Source organism: Talpa europaea (genome assembly GCF_964194135.1).
Source record: "Talpa europaea genome assembly, chromosome: 11".
In the NCBI taxonomy this organism is placed as follows: domain Eukaryota; kingdom Metazoa; phylum Chordata; class Mammalia; order Eulipotyphla; family Talpidae; genus Talpa; species Talpa europaea.
This window is the reverse complement of record NC_140078.1, coordinates 92880427-92897527: the sequence shown is the minus strand read 5'-3', so window position 1 is coordinate 92897527 and position 17101 is coordinate 92880427. Positions and strand designations below refer to the sequence as shown.

General features: G+C 34.9%; 1 protein-coding gene across 4 annotated transcripts in view; it reads right to left on the bottom strand.

Annotated features, from left to right (window-relative positions):
* Nucleotides 1-17101, bottom strand: part of ANKRD28 (ankyrin repeat domain 28) — a gene marked incomplete at both ends in the record, with an annotated part of 134087 nt that overhangs the window by 68412 nt on the left and 48574 nt on the right. For 2 of the 4 annotated variants that reach the window (XM_084247920.1, XM_084247921.1), the window contains one exon: nt 10738-10821. In XM_084247920.1, the coding sequence (XP_084104046.1) occupies nt 10738-10821 (84 nt within the window). Of the gene's footprint in view, nt 1-10737; nt 10822-11921; nt 12060-17101 lie in introns of those variants that run through there. The other 2 variants (XM_084247918.1, XM_084247919.1) reach the window with 2 other exon arrangements.

Genomic DNA, 17101 nt, shown 5'->3' with positions numbered 1-17101 from the left:
TTTGAACAAACAGAACAAAGTTAAGATTTCTTAGTGTGTAATTTCAAGAATAACTATTAAACTATACTAATCAAGGCAGTGCGGTAGCAGAAAAAGGAAAGGCATATTCAAAATAGAGTCTGGAAATAAACCCACACAAATGATTGCTATTTCATGGAAGTACAAAGAGGCATATAATCTTTTCCATGAATGGTCTTGGACAGCCATACACCAAGAAAAGAGTATCTATCTTTACCAGACATTGAATTAAAAACAACTCAAAAAGGATGACAGACCTACCTGCCAAACCTAAAATATTAAAAGAAAATATGAAGGTTGGATAAAGAGTTCTTAGATACAACACCAAAGCACAATACATTAGGTTGTAAATTTCATCAAAATTAAAACCTTTGCTGTGAAGAAGACCCAATTAAGAGGATTACTATGGGAGAAAAATGTTTGCAAATCACGTTCGACAAAGAATTCAGAATATAAAAAAACTCTCAAAACTCACAAACAAGAAGTCAATAAAATAAGGACAATTAAACCATATCGGGGCAATTTGGCATCCATTTGGAAAAAAGAAGCCTATTCTTCTTTTTCTATTTAACTGCATAGGTTGTTATAAAGCTAAATGTAAAGAGCAAAATGATAAAACAGGAATGAATACAGGATGTTATATTTATGGCTCAAGTTAGGAAAAAGACTTCTTACTAAAGACATCAAAATCTTAAAAGCATTAGCTGCAAAAAATGCTGGTAATTTTCACATTAAAATTAAGATCTCGGGCCTCCCCGGTGGCGCAGTGGTTGAGCGCTGGGTTGCGAAGCTGCCTGCGGCCTCTGCGGCGCCGGTTCGATCCCCGGCTGCTCCCCGGCCACCGGAGGAGGATCCCACATGGTGCGCAGACCTCTCCTGCCACCCGCTGCTCCCCTCAGCAGTGTACTTCGGTCCTTCTGCCTGCTCTGCTCCCCACTCTGGCTCTGGTGAATTCTCTCACCCTCCCGCGCTTCTGACTGTACCCAGTGCATGTATAAACAAAACAAACAAATATAATAAATAAATAAATAAAAACATGCCTCTATTAAAAAAAAAAAATTAAGATCTCATGTTCAATAACCAGCATAGAAGGCAAGATGAAAATGGAGAAAATACTTGCAATATAGATTATAATAAGTTTATAGTCACAAAGGATACATATCCAGAATAAACTAAAAAATTCTGCAAATTAGCTGTATGGAACTCAAAAAGAAAAATGGGTAGAGATTTAATAGGCACTTCATGAAAGAATATCTGAATGGGGGCCTCCCTGGTGGTGCAGCAGGTTGAGCACAGTGCTGTGAAGCTCTCTGGAGCCTCTGCAGCAAGGGTTCGATTCCCGGCCAGCCACGGAGAATCCCACATGGCGCAGCAGACCTCTCCTGTCGCACCCGCTGCTCCCCTCAGCAGTGCTTTCAGTCCGTCTGCCTATTCTGCTCCCCACTCTGTCGCCAGTGAATCCTCTTACCCTCCTGTGCCTCTGGCCTATACCCCAGCTACTGCATAAATTAGAAATAATTCCACTACCCACTACCAACAAAATATGGATAAACCATGGTACATGTAGTGAGTGGTCTACGATGAACCTTCAGCTACACATAATATAGGTCTATATTTTTTTTTAAAAGATTTTATTTTTGTGTAGAAGAACTGGGGTTCAGGTGAGGGGTGCAGGGGGTGTGAGAAGATTCACAGAGACAGAGTGGGAAGCAGAATAGGCAAATCTACTGAAATACACTGGAGAGGTTTGCTGCGTCATGTGGGTTAGTTCCCTGGCCTGGAATCAAACTGAGGCCATGGAGATGGGTCTTCAGGTGGTAGCCCTGAGACTTAACCCCTAGAACACCAGGGGGGCTCCCTAGGTCTAAATATTTTTTAACACAAGTGACACACAAAAGACTCCAGGCCCAAAAGAATTCATGTTATATGATTAATTTAAAAACATGCAAAATTATATTGTACAATGGGTCAGATGGCAAAATTATAAATCCAAAAAGTAAGATATATTGACTACATTGTGGGATTGAAGAAAACAGTTCTCATCATAAAGTGAGCATAAAGGGTACTTCTGAGGTGCTAGCAATGTTTCCACTCTTATCCAGGTAGTGGAGACAATTAAGTAACTCATTATAGCCTGTATTTGTTTTACATATTTTAAGTGTGTCAGATTACACAATTAAAAAAAAAAACTGAAAGGAGAAAAAAATAGGACCCGTGGGCTTAATTTTTCTAAAATAACAATCAAAACTGATGTTAACTAAAACAAAAAATACATAAAAAATTGACAGGAGACACAGGTTTTGACATTGTATCTCAGCTTAGGAATAGTAGCTTCCTTTGTTAGTTGGCAGGTTTTGTTCAAATGCAATGAAAAAATCACCTGAAAAGTGAAAATGAAAGTTCTCATCCTTGCACCCACTCCCTTCATCCAACTACACATTTATGTCTAAAACTGAATAAAAAAAGAAATTTTATTATGAGGGATTTACAGACGATAGTCTTTAAACTCAAATGAAAACACATTTAAAAAATAATGTAATCTAGTTTCTATATGTAAACAAAACCCAAACTACAAAATGTAGATATTTATTTTCTAAATTATAATAACTTGACATTAACATTTTGTAATTGATACTTCTCATATACAAAGAGAAATGTATTCTAAAATGATATTTTGAGCTTGTACAAAAACAAGCTTCCATTCATTTGGTAAGTACTCAAATCATTGATTCTCTGTAAAAACTTCCAAAGGAAAAAATGGTACCTTATTAGTTTTAAATATATATATGCAATTTATGTATTTTACTCAACAATACAGTAAGGTATGAAAAAACTTACGGTCTTGCTGTAGTTTTATGAAAAATGTACACTCAGTAATCTATTATTAAATCATTCACCTTCATATTAGATAACCTAAAATTACGTAGTTCATAAAATACAAAATATTTTCTTTGTGTATACATGATTTGGGGTAAACTGTTGCAAGAATTTCCATTCCCAAATCTATTATAGGTACTTTGGTTTACACACAATTACCAATGTGTCAGCTACTTAGACTTTTTCACATGTGCCACTGCTCTGGCAGCATGATCTGAAAAGTAAGGCCCTTATCAAAAACTGAACAGTGGGCTTATGGGGCAGTTCTCAACAATGAACGGTAGCCTTGCTCTCCTTCACTCCTGAGGTTTCTCTTGCTGTTGTGCTATGTGGTCAGCACTTCTGCAAACTTTACTTTTTACTGATGATTTAGACTGTGATACAAGAGCAGTTGTTCTCTAGTTTTTCACTGAAACACTAATGCTTAGAACTTTATTAGATGCCTTCCCTGGAAGCAAATTCTGTTCATAAGCAAGATGGGATTCAGTCCCTTTGACAGAGAACAGAGTAGAACAGGCCCATCTCTAGCTGTCCCCTTGAAGTCAATGCTCTGAGACAGTCAACAAGATGCTGCAAAGATAAAGTATTATTTCATAAGAGAATACTGCCGTTGTCCACATGCTTGGCAAATGCATATGCTTTTTTTTTTTTTTTTAAAGAATTCACCCCTCCTATGATCAAATGGTTTGAGCTGTTTATAAATACTGATGGAGATTCAAGGCAAAATGACTCGAAGAAGCCAGTCTTGTTTAATCACACTTGGGTAAGTAACAGTTGACTGCTCCCACCCAATCAAAATCAAAACAACTCCCCCACCCCTACTTAATGCCCCCACCAACGCCATCCCCCACCAATACCATCCCCCAGATGCAAAAATACTCACATACAACATAGTCAAACACATTTAGAATATAAACTTGCTGAAGTCAGGATCTATGTCTTGCTTCCATTTATTTCTAACATGTTTTATATTTAAATGGCTACTACTTATAAACTAGGTAAAGATACAGAGTATAGTTCAAACAAGTGCTAATCTCCAGAGTTAAAATTCTGAGCTTGTACAAAAACAATTTGTTGTACAAACATGAGTGTCAAAAAGGAGTTGAGAAAGCTGTGGATATCTACTAGGCTAATATTATACTATCTGGAGGACCAAGAAAGGTGCTCAGAAAGAGATACTAAGCCTGTATTAGTTATTGCTGTATAACAACTCATCACAAGTTAAGCAGTTTAAAACAGGAAGCATTGTTAGTTCACAGTTCTGCTCACAGAGAAGTCTAGGTATGGCATGGCTAGATTCCCTGCTTAGGATCTCTCATAAAACTGTTCTCATCACAAGTTGTATGGAAGAACTTGCTTCTAAGCTCGATCAAGCAAAATTCAGTCCATAAACTGCTTCTCAATGCTTATATGTATACTTTTAAGAGGAGAGAGAGAGCTGACAGTATGGGACAAACACAGCTTAGAATTCTCAAGACAGAGTAAGAGTGAGAAGAGAGAATCTCAGAGATCTGCAGAATACTCCTCTGTGTTCTCAGTTGAATGATGAGCAGAAAGCTATATAAAAATACTACCTGAGACTGGCCAAAAGAACCATCCAAAAATAGTGTTTCTCAATCTTTTTTTTTTCCCTCAACACTTTGCCCAGGAGCCTTTTTAAATATTTTCTCCCATGAAATTCTGACACCACTGTATATCTAATTTAAATACTTTGGCCCTCTGAAGGGCCATATATCACTGTAATATGTACAATGTAATATCTACAATGATTTGTTCATTGTAGATTATACACTGGAGTGGGGTTTTTTCACATACCCACTCCAAAGAACCAATTTTTGCCTAGTTGGAGGGATAGCACCCCCAAAGGATTAGAGGAAAGTGTACTCTAGAGGGAATGCCTACACAGGGAACAATGTCCTGTTCTCAACAGCTAGGATGGGAAAACTTACACCTCCTGCATCATTGAGTAGAAAAACCTTATTTCAGTAGTAGAGAATTAGTCTCTTTTGAAATTAAGAGATTTTAAGTGACCTAGACAAGTAGACAGATAAAACTTGTTGATGGATCAGAAGGTTCAATGTTATTAAGATATTAATTTTAGCCAAATTGATGTGTAGATCAACACAATTCTTCTCTTTTTATCCCCTAGAAATTGACATGCTGATTCTAAAATTCATATGGAAATGCAAAGGACTTAGACTAGCACAACAATTTAGAAAAAGAAGAAAGTTAGTGAGTTCAAGACTTATATAATACAACAATAACATAGACGCGTGGTACTGGCATTAAGCAAGACAAATACATCTCTGGAACATTAGAACCCAGAAACAGATTAACACACATATGGAAAGCTGATTTTTTGATAAAGATACAAACACAAATCATGAAGCCTTTTTAACAAGTATTTTCTCAACTGGATATATCCATATACAAAAAAAAGTGATTTTTGATATATATCGTACCATACACAAATATTAACTCAAAACAGATTACAGATTTAAATGAGTTTAAAACTATATAACTTCTAGGATGGCAGCTTGGCAGCTACAGTTGGCAGCTTCTTAAAAAGTACACCTACCATAGGTCCAATTATTCCACTACTACATATTTATCCAAGAGAAAGGAAGGCATATGCTCATACAAAGACTTGCACACAAATGTTATGCGCAACAGCTGAAAAAGAGAAATAACTCAAATGCCTACCAAGAGGTGAGAGGACAAATTCTGTCTATCAATACAATGGAATACCGAACAAAAAGTTATGATTTATTAATACATGCTACAACGTGATATATCTTAGTATCCATGTAAGATACATTTTTTATGTATCCATGAAAAAAGCTAGACAAAATAAGGGTAATATTGTATAATTACATTACTACCTGTGCTAGAAAATTCAAATTAATCTAAAATGACAAAGTAGATCAGAGATTATAGGCAAATGGAATCATGAGAATGATGGGAATATTAATGTTCTTGACTGATGTGATGATTTCAGATGCCAAAACTTATGAAACTGTATACTTCAGATCTATGCAATTTGTTGTGTATCAACTGTACTTCAATAAACTTTTTAAAAGTAGGCTTAAGGTGCTGAAACCTATCAGAGTAATTAGTAACTTCCAGCTCTGCCTGATTTAAAACATAAATTATGATAGTTCTGCTAAACTATGTAACCACCATTATTTACTTATATTTATAAGCATAAAAATAACCAGCACTATTTCTAAGTATTCAATTAATAAAAAAACACCATTATTTAACTTCTATCACCTATTTATATATACATGTCCACTGACATTGCTACTAGTCTATTTGGGAGGTTGATAACTTATTTAATAATTTATAATACAAATCTTCTATAATTTTTGCTTGTCCACTGAAGCAGTTTTTGTTTACTTGGTAAAAAGGTACCATTTATTAAAATGACCCAAATGCCTTCTAAGAGGCTGGTTAAATAAATTATATCATAAATACAAAATGTAAAAACTATGTGGATATAAAGAAAAATAAAGAAGCTCTATAATAACCCGATCACCAAAAAGCATAGGGGCTGAAAATAAGATGCAGAGCACATGCTAAATAAAAAACAATAAATGAATAGAATACAAAAATAAGTGACCATCAGTATCTAGCTGCAGAAACAGCTGGTTTCCATTGGACCCTTAGCTGTGGAAGAATTATCATACTAGCCAATTAATCACAATGCATGTAACATACACTCATTTATGGATTGTGGAAGAAACCGGAATACTTGTGAAGGAAACCTGAAAATCTGAGATTGGAATCTAGATGCACTAGAATGGAGAAGAGAAAAAAATGAAGAAATGTTTTTTCCAAGCAAGAATGAAAGAATGGTGTTATTTCTAGGCATGGGGAAACTATAGAGGAATTTTCTCCTGGTGGAAGCAGAGTTGGTTCATTTCTCATCTTTTCCCCCATTTCAGTCCATGTTTCATGGAAGCAAGCTGAAAGCTGGGTGGGACTATAAGACGAGACTGGAGAGTTTTAAGCTCCAATACTAATTTCTGTACATAGCTACAGAAGATCATGTACATACATAGTCTTAAGAGAGAAAGTACATATAACCTCAAGGAAATGATTGAAGAGGTTTAAAGAGCTAAGGAACAGTAACAGCTTGGTGTACTGACAAATAGCAGAAGTGACATGTGGCCAGAAGAATGATCTGTGGAAGAGTAAAGCACTTCTTGCTAATTTCCAGAAAAGACTAGAGAACACTGTGAAGAATGGGGGTAGGCAGAATTCATGTACCCTGTGGAAACACTGGATTTATTACACTGTGTTATGTGCCAACCGTGGTATTACAATAATGAAAACTAACTGCTTTGTGACGTGTACGTGTGTACATGTATATGTATACATTTGTTGATCACTTCATCTGACAAAGTATCATTTCAAGTATTTTTGAAAATTTAAAAGATGCTAATAATTTGGAAGAATAATTTGGCAAACTAATCCCAAAACATTTTGAATGGCAAAGTACATCCACACTGAGAAACCCATTAAGTAAAAAACACAAGGTGACATTTGCAAAAATATTAATGACATACTACAGGTAAACTCTATCTAGCTCTTAACTCTTTAATTTAAAAATGCTCACTCATAATCCAACTATTCCTGTTTTAAACCTAAATATAGCAATAGCTGGATTATAATTATCCTTTGTTTGAGATTACTTTGAGTGACATTTTTATCCTGTCAACAAATACGATATTGAGAGGTCTGAATATTCACTCAGATGCAGTGTTAAAGTTTAATAGCACTTAGCATTATGAAAATTAGGATCATATTTGTATTGCAGTTTAAAAAGTATAGTCCACATAACAGAGACATAACTTTTAAGTACAAAAATCCATATTGAATCACTATTGCTTTATAGTACTATGTGACAAAAAAGAAAATGCATGTATTTGCATCTTTGCAATTTGCTTTTTTAATTCCCCAGTTACTGTCAAATCTGACATGGATTCAAATCCTAGTTCTTCTATACTTACTGATCCTGGAGATGTTAAATCTGAGTTGTAGAGTTTTACCATCTATTGGTAGAACAACGTCACAAGAGTGTTGTGTGAATTAAACATAAAAAGATTTAGGGATATTGTTATCACTAAAAGCAAATTTCAATTATTAGACAAATTCCTAGCTATCTAGACAGAAAAAACAATCTCTACTTAATAGAAATTATTTCTTTATAAAGAGGACCCAGACCTTTCCTCTAAAATGTTAATAGTTCAGAATAACTCTTAGGGCTACACACATGGCATTAAGTGCAAGTAAACCCTAGGGAAAAGCATTAATTACTATTATTATCTTGGCTACATAAAGCCAGATACATAAATGAAAGCTTTTAGGCAAAAGCAATTTATTTAAAGGAATTTAGAATTTCTACAACATTCAAAGATTGGGGTGGGAAAATATTCTGAGGGCCACATCCTGAGGGCCATCAAGGTAACGCCATACATTTAACAAGAAAAGAGGCAAGTCCTGAGGAAGTCAAGTAGATTTATTCCAGTAGTAAGTTTATAAGGTCAATAAAATGAATAGTTAAGTCTTTCAAACTCACACTCCAGTTGTCCTTTATACTACATATACCACTCTGCTTTTAAAATCTTTTGACTGTGTTTTACCTTTATGGTTTACAGAGTTCCTTCTACACCTAACTTTTTTATTTTATCTAAAAGTTTTCTACTCTAACCATTTTTGGCAATCAAAAATCTTCTAAAAAAGAAGTCCTATTAGACCACACAAATGATTCCCCTTTATTCCTTCCTATGAAAATGCTGACATGGAACAGCAATATAACCAATAAAAATCAGTTTCTATTCTTGCCCCAAAAGATGAATCAGGGGTAAAAAATGATCACTGCTTGAAGCAAAACCTAATTCTATCCTACCTTTGCTAGCAAGACTGACTTAGAGTGGGCCTGTAACCAATGGAACCCCAGGGCTTTCAATAAATTTTAAAATTAAAAAAATCCTCTCAAATTCAGGGGGCCTCCCTGGTTGCACAAGGGGTTAAGCATCAGCACTATCAAGCTATCAGCAGCAGCTGCAACATGCGTTCAATTTGACATGAGTTTGATCCCCAGCCAGGGAGCTGACCCACATGGCACAGCGGACCTCTCCTGTCTTGCCCAATGCTCCCCTCAGCAGTGTATTTCAGTAGATTTGCCTGTTCTGCTTCCCACTCTGTCTCTGGTGAATCCTTTCACTCCCTGCACCTCAGGACTACACCCCCAATCTCATATACATAAATAAATGAATCTTTAAAAAAAATCCTCTCAAATTCTAAGTTACGAGAGAAAAGGCCTAAAAATAACCATAAAAACTTGTCAAGGGTCTACATATTTGAAATGCTAACCTTGCTTTTCGTTCTAGCTCAAGCTTTAGAGCAAGGGAACAAGCTATAATGAAAATAAGTGATGTTGGAGAAATTACCCATGTAAGTATGATTATAGTCTAAACTTTCTCACCATGGTAAGATCTGTTAGTACCACAGTAAAAAAAAAAAAAAAAAATTAAGCCTCTCAAACTAAAGCTGAACAGAACAGAAAGCCATTTCCTTCCTTTTCATAAATCTTTACACCTCTGTAACTATTTTCTGCCCTGTGAAAAGTAAAGTGTTCAGGACACCCCAATTACATATAGTGTCTATTTAAAATAAACCCTTTACTAGATGCACATGTTGCCAATAAATACAAACTTAAAAGCAGTTAACATTGTAAAATTTGAGGGAAAAAATGTAGTAATAGCATTTGGATCACTACCCAATGTTAGAATGAGCCATTAAAGAATCAAATCTTTGAGTAATCCAATTTTTAAAAATGGCAAAGAAACACTTTCGATATCTACTTAACATTAAGTGGTCACAGTAGTATTTTAAGAAAAACGAAAGATGAGAGTTGGATGAGTTTATAAAGTATGGTTTTATAAGAACTACAATCATTTCTAGGTCATCTTTTTTAGTGTTGCTAAAAGCAATTTTATTAATCATGACCCTCCCACACCCAAAAATTCAGAGCACTGAATTGTATTTGAAAAATATACTGAATTTTTAAATTATATATTTAAGCCTCAATTTAGTAAATTAAAGAAACTCTTAGCCATTGGAAAAACATGCACAGAGAAGAAATTGCCCATATACCAACTCTTTCTAAAATTGTCCCTAATATCAGCCCTAAATGCTAAATCAACAATATCCTTAAGTTTGGAGACTTCAAGTAATATGTCTTTCCTTAACGATAGACTCAAATAGCCAAATCTTTATGTATAATTCTTACCATGATTAATTGTGGAAAGCATATCCGATCTTATAAGTCAAATACATTTATAAATTTAATAGAAATGCCCCTGACTTCACAAAAAGAACCCTCATTTGAAATGCACACCAACATATTTACCAGCAAGTGTCATGATTTCTGCAACTTACTTTCTTTTCAGCAAAAGAAAAAAACATAAATGTGTGTTGTATATAAAAAGCTGAGTATAGATGAGGCTGAAATCAAATGTGGCAAAATATTACCACTGCTAGATCTAAGTGACAATAAGAGAAACCAGTTTAATTTTTCTGTGAAATTAATTTTAAATTTCAAAATAAAAAATTGGGGGAACAAACAACACTCATTGCCTCCTAGTTTTTTTTGTGTTTTAGTTATTACCCTGAATAAATGTCCAGTGCCTTCCTTTTTGCCTTAAGACCTTTCTGCCTAATTTAATACAACTATTATAGAACTGTGTTGTCTTTTAAACAAAAGTCATAGCTCTAAGAAAGAATTTCCAAAAGTAGGGTTAAAGACTGGTATCAGTGAATTTATTGTTTTACCTGAAAGTTAACATCTTCTTTCTTAAATATTAGTGCTCGAACTTCATCAGGATCTCCGTTAAATATAGCCTGCACCAGTGATGGCTAAAATACAAGAGAGTAATAAAAGCATTAATCACACCACAGGGATGACTTGTAAAGATGTTTCTATGTAACTTTAAAATCCAAAACGTTTCTTCTCTATAGCAACAAGCATTTGGTTTTCTGACATTAACCAAAAGTTTCACAAAGTCAAGCCATGTGAAATTTACATGATTCCTTCCTCTTTAGGAAAGAAAGCAGTCCTAATTATAAAAAAAAATTCAATACAGCCAAAAATAAGGTAGTATAGTAAACACAAACAGATTTTATTTTTTCTATTAGTAGAAAATTTTTGATTTATATATGGTAAAAAGAAAATCTCTTCCACCTAGAAGTGTGACATCTCAGCATCTATTTGTGGGACAAAATTTGTCAAACAAGCAGTTCCCAGCACATACTGAGGCCCATAAGGAATGCCTACTTGAAAAGCTGTTAAGGTCAGCATTATGTGTATAAAGACATAAATTCAAAGAAAGAAAATCTGACAATTGATGAAAATCACTGCTATTCAAAGATGAAAATACTGATACCTGAATAACATGAAGAGGGAAACACGTGCATTTCTAAATATAACAAATTTCTTAAGACATAGCTGCTCTGATAAGGTATCATATTATACTAGTCAAAAAGTCCATTCACAACAGTACTAAAATTAAGGTCAAAGATAAAGTCTGATTCATTTTAATACAAAAGTCTTACATGTAACTACTCAAAAAATCATTACAGAAAAGACTGTGTCTCATTACAGTAAAGACTGTGTCTCGGTATTTCTGGCAGTAGTCAATCTTTCCTAAAATACAGAGTTCTTCATTCTTCTTAGGTTCGTTTTTGAAACCAAAAAATGAAAACAGAAGTGTGGTTGCTATAGCTACTATTTTCAAAAGTATTTCTGAAGTCGTTTTAAAAGATTGAGATAAGACTGAAATGGTTATCTAAACATCTGATAAAGTAAAAACCAGAATTGTGCGTTTTATATAGAAGTACTATTATACCTTATTTATAGACCTATGTTGTTTTAATTAGGGTTTTTAATGAAATCAGGGGAAACTGTTTATTCTTAAAAAGTAAAATTTACCCTACTAGAGCAGTAGAATACAGTAAACATATAAACTCTCATATCTTACCAATACATTTCCAGAAGGTGGAGAATATAGGGGTTTGTTCTCCTGTGGCAATTTAGAAATGAATTCAGGAGATTCATCTTCTACCTCCTCCAAAACAACAATACACACACGACTCATTCGCTCTCTTAAAATACTAAATTCCAAGCTATGTGATGAAAGTCACAGTTGAAAAAGCAAAAATAGTTTTTTCTCCTCTTCTGTACAATACTTAGAATCATTCTCTGAACAGCACAGCTGTTTTTTTTAAGTTAATAAGTACTATAATAAAAAATCAACGTTTAAAACTACGACTGTATAACTTATAACTTCCTAAAATAACAAAATCCTATTCTTTTCTGTTGGGCTGCTGAAGCACTTAAAAGAAATTTCCCATTAAGATATTAGTAAATAAAACCAAGTTTAGTACAAGCTCATTTAAAAATATTTTTCCCTATCAAAATAGTCTATTGCTGTACTATATCTTAGAAATATACTTGCATAGATTATTATTTTAGGTGTCAACACCACACAAAGCAGGATGAAATGAGAAACAACTGCTGTGATAGAGATGATCACAGTTCTGCCCACTCCTGCCTGCAAGGTCATAGAGTTACCAGTACTGGCTTGCTTGTAACTCTGAAAATAAAAAATAAAATCTCACTATTCTGTTCCACTTCTAATTTATCTTCATTTCTTCAGCTTCCCTAGTTAAATGCAGATACTATCCAGGAAAAAAAAAAATACATCTAGGATTCAGCACAAATTCTTACAATGAAGCTCAGAGGTTGACAATTCTTTCTGTGTTTGGGGAGAGAAAAAAACAACACTCTGCATTAACAGCAAAGCTGCAGTACATTTACATGCGATGAGTCAGACCACGAGAGACAATAGGACTCTTGGTACTAGAACACAGCTTGATTAATCCAGATATCCCAAAAAATTGAAGTAACACAGATAGCTTTATTCCCATCGACAGTATAAGCAAGGCAGAGCGGTCATTCTTTCTCCATCAGGCAGTTGTCTATAGCTGCTCCAGCACAAGGGCACAGGCACCAGGCAGAAATGGTGTTAGCAGAGAATCCTAATAAAACAGGCAGGTTGCGAAGGAATTAGAAGGCATTTGAGCTCAAGTTACTGCTTCAGGCTTTTCATTTTAAAAGAGACTGGAGGAGGAAAAAAACCCAGCAGTTTATCATTCCAGCGTTTCCTTTGAACTCCACGTGAATACAGCTTCCATTAAATAGTCTTCATTCAGAGGAAAAAACAGCAGACTGTGCATCTTCTTTGAGCCAACTACTTTATTCAATCATCGGCCTCTGTGCCAATACAGTTTCCTTCCACTCTGAAAACCGCTACAGTTATCCTTTTCGGTAGGTTTCAGATGCCTTCCTGTTCCTTCGATGATCTTGCAAAATGCCACTTACACCTCCAAATGTACTAGTAGGTCCTTAAAAATATCTACAGAACCTCAGGATCCGCTGCATAGAAGCATTCCAACTGAGCAACAGTCTGAATAGCAAAGACTGCAGAACCGCAGGATGAAATGCCTAGTAATGCTCACATGTTACACTTACCAGAGATCTGAGCTACTGCTCAGGATGTAACTTCCTCTAGCAGGAGAAAAAAATAGTGCATTTGGACAGCCTTCACAATTAGAAGGTTCATGCCAGTTCTGTGACTAATCCAGATCAAACTGAAAAATTCTATAACTGAAAAATGAGTGCGCTTTTAACATTTTCCACTAAAAGCCACAAGGAAATCTGGTGTACTGCCTCTGCTGACTAACACTGGTTTTAGCAAGTAAACAATTCCAAACAGCTTAACTGCTTTCGTATGTTACAATATAGCAAATGTTTAACCCTACAAAGACAGCTGCAATAGGAATGTGTCTGCAGTGAACCCACAGAATTAGAGATGAAAGATGTTTTATGAGAATTCAAAAACCATGAACCTAAAATTTTATTATTATCAAGACCATTTTTAATCTGCCAGATGTATGTTATTTTCAAGGAAACAAAGAAATTTATGATTTACCAACAATTTCTAAGTTATTGTATATTACTGATGAAATTATATATTCAAAAGGAAAAATCTAAAATTTCATAATGTAGAAACCCTATGTCTAAAATGCTATGGTTCACTTGAATTTTCACCAACGAAATATTTTAACCCTAACATCTAGGGATAGAACAAAGACCTAAAATTTGCCAAAAAGCCACATAAAAACAATTGTTTCAAGTCCTTATTTCTGAAATATCTGTATGTCAAGAAGTATCACACATACACACCCTGGCAACTCCCTCCCATATAATTTTTTTCCAAAGTTACAAATAAGTGACAAAAACAAATATTAATAGCTCCCCCTCCCCCCACTTCCTTCTTTGTTTAAAGCCAGGGATTATTCCCCACAGAAATATTACAAAGAAAATACTATGGTTTCTCTTTAATCTTTGTTCTTACTTTGCTCAACTAGAATATTCATTACTGAACATGGTAGTTACTTTTGAATATGTATGTATTGAGTATTATACATTCCCATTTAATACTCGGATAAGTTTGCCATGTTCCCATATAACATAGGCAAAAAGCACTCTGAAATTATGTATCTTATCCAAAATTACGTAAATTAGTAAAGTTGTTCCTTTCTAATTTCAAACACATGTTCTTCCCAATCTTTTCTTCTTCCAGTGACGGTACACACACACACACATATATACATGCAAGATCTTGGCAATCTATAAAACCTGACTGTAAAAGTAACCTTAAAAGATGAATAGCTTGTAACGGTTGTGAAAAGTTTAGGTAATAAAAATATACTACTGACTTTGATAGTATTCCCAAACAAGTTTTTTAAAATGGGTATTTAAAGCTTAGAGTCATCACACATTTAAACCAGTTTACATAACAAAATATACAAAGATAAAAAAACAGCATGACACAGATAAGAATGGCAGCGACTAAGAACAAAACCAGTATCTCTGAAAAAAAACTGCAACCCTAACGTAACTATACCAAGGCACTAAAATATGCTAACAATTTACATATATGAAACATAAATATATGTAACTTGTTCCAAAGTATTATCCATTGTGTAAATTCACCTACTTAGATTTAAGTCCGTTCAACTTGTTTCTTGTTCTAGGTCATCTTCCATACTTAGGGCTTTCCCAATCAGAAAGCAAGCTCCTTAAAAGGCAGACACTGTATTATACACATACTGTTTCTTCCACCTTTACGTAATATCACTGAGTGAATTGATGATGTCAAAGACTGAAATAGAGTGGAAGAATTATAATGTGGTGTGTGTGTGTGTTTATACACACATTTTAATCAGAAAACAAAGCATTAAGGTACAAGAAAATGAGTTTGATACCTCTCATCAGTGAGCAACTTAAATATACAAGTTGACAGGCTATAAAACAATGAAATAGATTCTATTATTTGTTGGCTGTGTATTTGGACAAGGTAAATTCCCCGCCCCTAACTCTAATTTTCCTCACACTTATAAAAACCTCCAAAGATTTTTATTCAAGGGAAAGACTGTAATGACAGTGACTGAGAATGTAGGTTTTGGAGGCAAACTGCCCCTATTCTTATCCGGCCTCCCACTAACCTAACCATGTGACCTTGAGCAAATTACTTAACATCTTGGTTATCTCATTTCAGCAACTATTAAATGGCATGAAGAGAATCTACTTTATAGTACTATTCACAGTGAAGTATAAAATAATCATTATGGATATTTTGGGTAGTTGAATGATATTCCTTGTGAAGCCAGTGGGTAGAAAAGGGGCTATTCAACATCTCCGCCCATCCACTCGCTGGTGAAATGACAGAGACTGGTGTCTTGAGCTCCCCCCATTCTGTTAGTAAGTTCCCAGACTGGAAGAAGCTTGTCTTAAGACTCCAATAAAAGACAAACGTTTACTAAATGTTATTGGGAGGAGGGAGCAGTAAACTTAATAAAGTAAAACTACTGCTTTTTCCATTCTTCCTCATTCTTTGAATTTTTTAGTTTTAGGAATATGAAAGAGCAGAAAGTCCTAGCCCATGGTATGTTATCAAAGAGATGAAAAACAGTAACAACAAATATTTCAAAAAAATTTAAACTTAAGGAGCCTCCCTGGTGGCGCAAGGGGTTAAGCACAGTACTGTGACGCTATCCGCAGCCCACTCCAGCATGGATTTGATCCCTCCCTGGCCAGGGAGCTGACCCACATGGCGCAGCAGACCTCTCCTGTCTTGCCCACTGCTCCCCTCAGCAGTGTATTTCAGTACATCTGTCTGTTCTGCTCCCCAACTGGGTCTCTGGCGAATCCTCACTGCGCTTCCCTCGCCCTTCCTCTGCACCTTTGGCCTGTACCCCAGTTCTTATATGCATAAATAAATCTTTAAAAAAATTTAAATTTAAATTAAAAGCAATATAACATCTATCCACATATGGTTTTTAGATCCTCTACTGACCAAGATAAGACCCTAACATCAAGGAACACACATCCCTAGGCACTTTATGAGACAGAACTGACATAAAAGCTCTGGACTGCCAACTTCCTGACTTTTATATTGGAGAGTTATAGAAGTTCTACCTTGTTTAAACCATTGTGATTTTGAATCTCTGTTACTTAGACCTAAACCTAATGCTAAGTGATATCTTACTCTTTCTATAATCATCAATCAATGCAGATACGTCTTCCAGTCCTATTCAACCATCTATATTCCAATATAGTTTAAATTTTCAATAAATAAGAATTACAAACACTGCAACAAATTGTAATAGAAATAACTGGTCAGAAAACAGCTTAGAGACCATTCCATATTCATCTTAGGTAAGTAAAGGAAATCAGAGGAGGGAGAAAGGAACAAACATTTATCACTGAATGCTCAGTCACCATTGGTGGGCACTATCATCTAACATATATGGGAATGGAAGATGAGTAACATCAAGTCACATTAATGAGTTATCCATCTCATCCAAACATCTAACTATAATCAGGCTTTTTGATAAAATGAGTAAACACAATTATGAGTAAACAGTTAATCCATGTTCAACAGATCTTACATAAACAAATAGTACATGACTGATAAAATGTAGAAGGGGAAAGTTTTTTGGAAGGAACTAAAGGAAGGTGCATTGATTAGGGCAAGCAAACATGAGGAACAATGGCAGATATTGTTGGAGA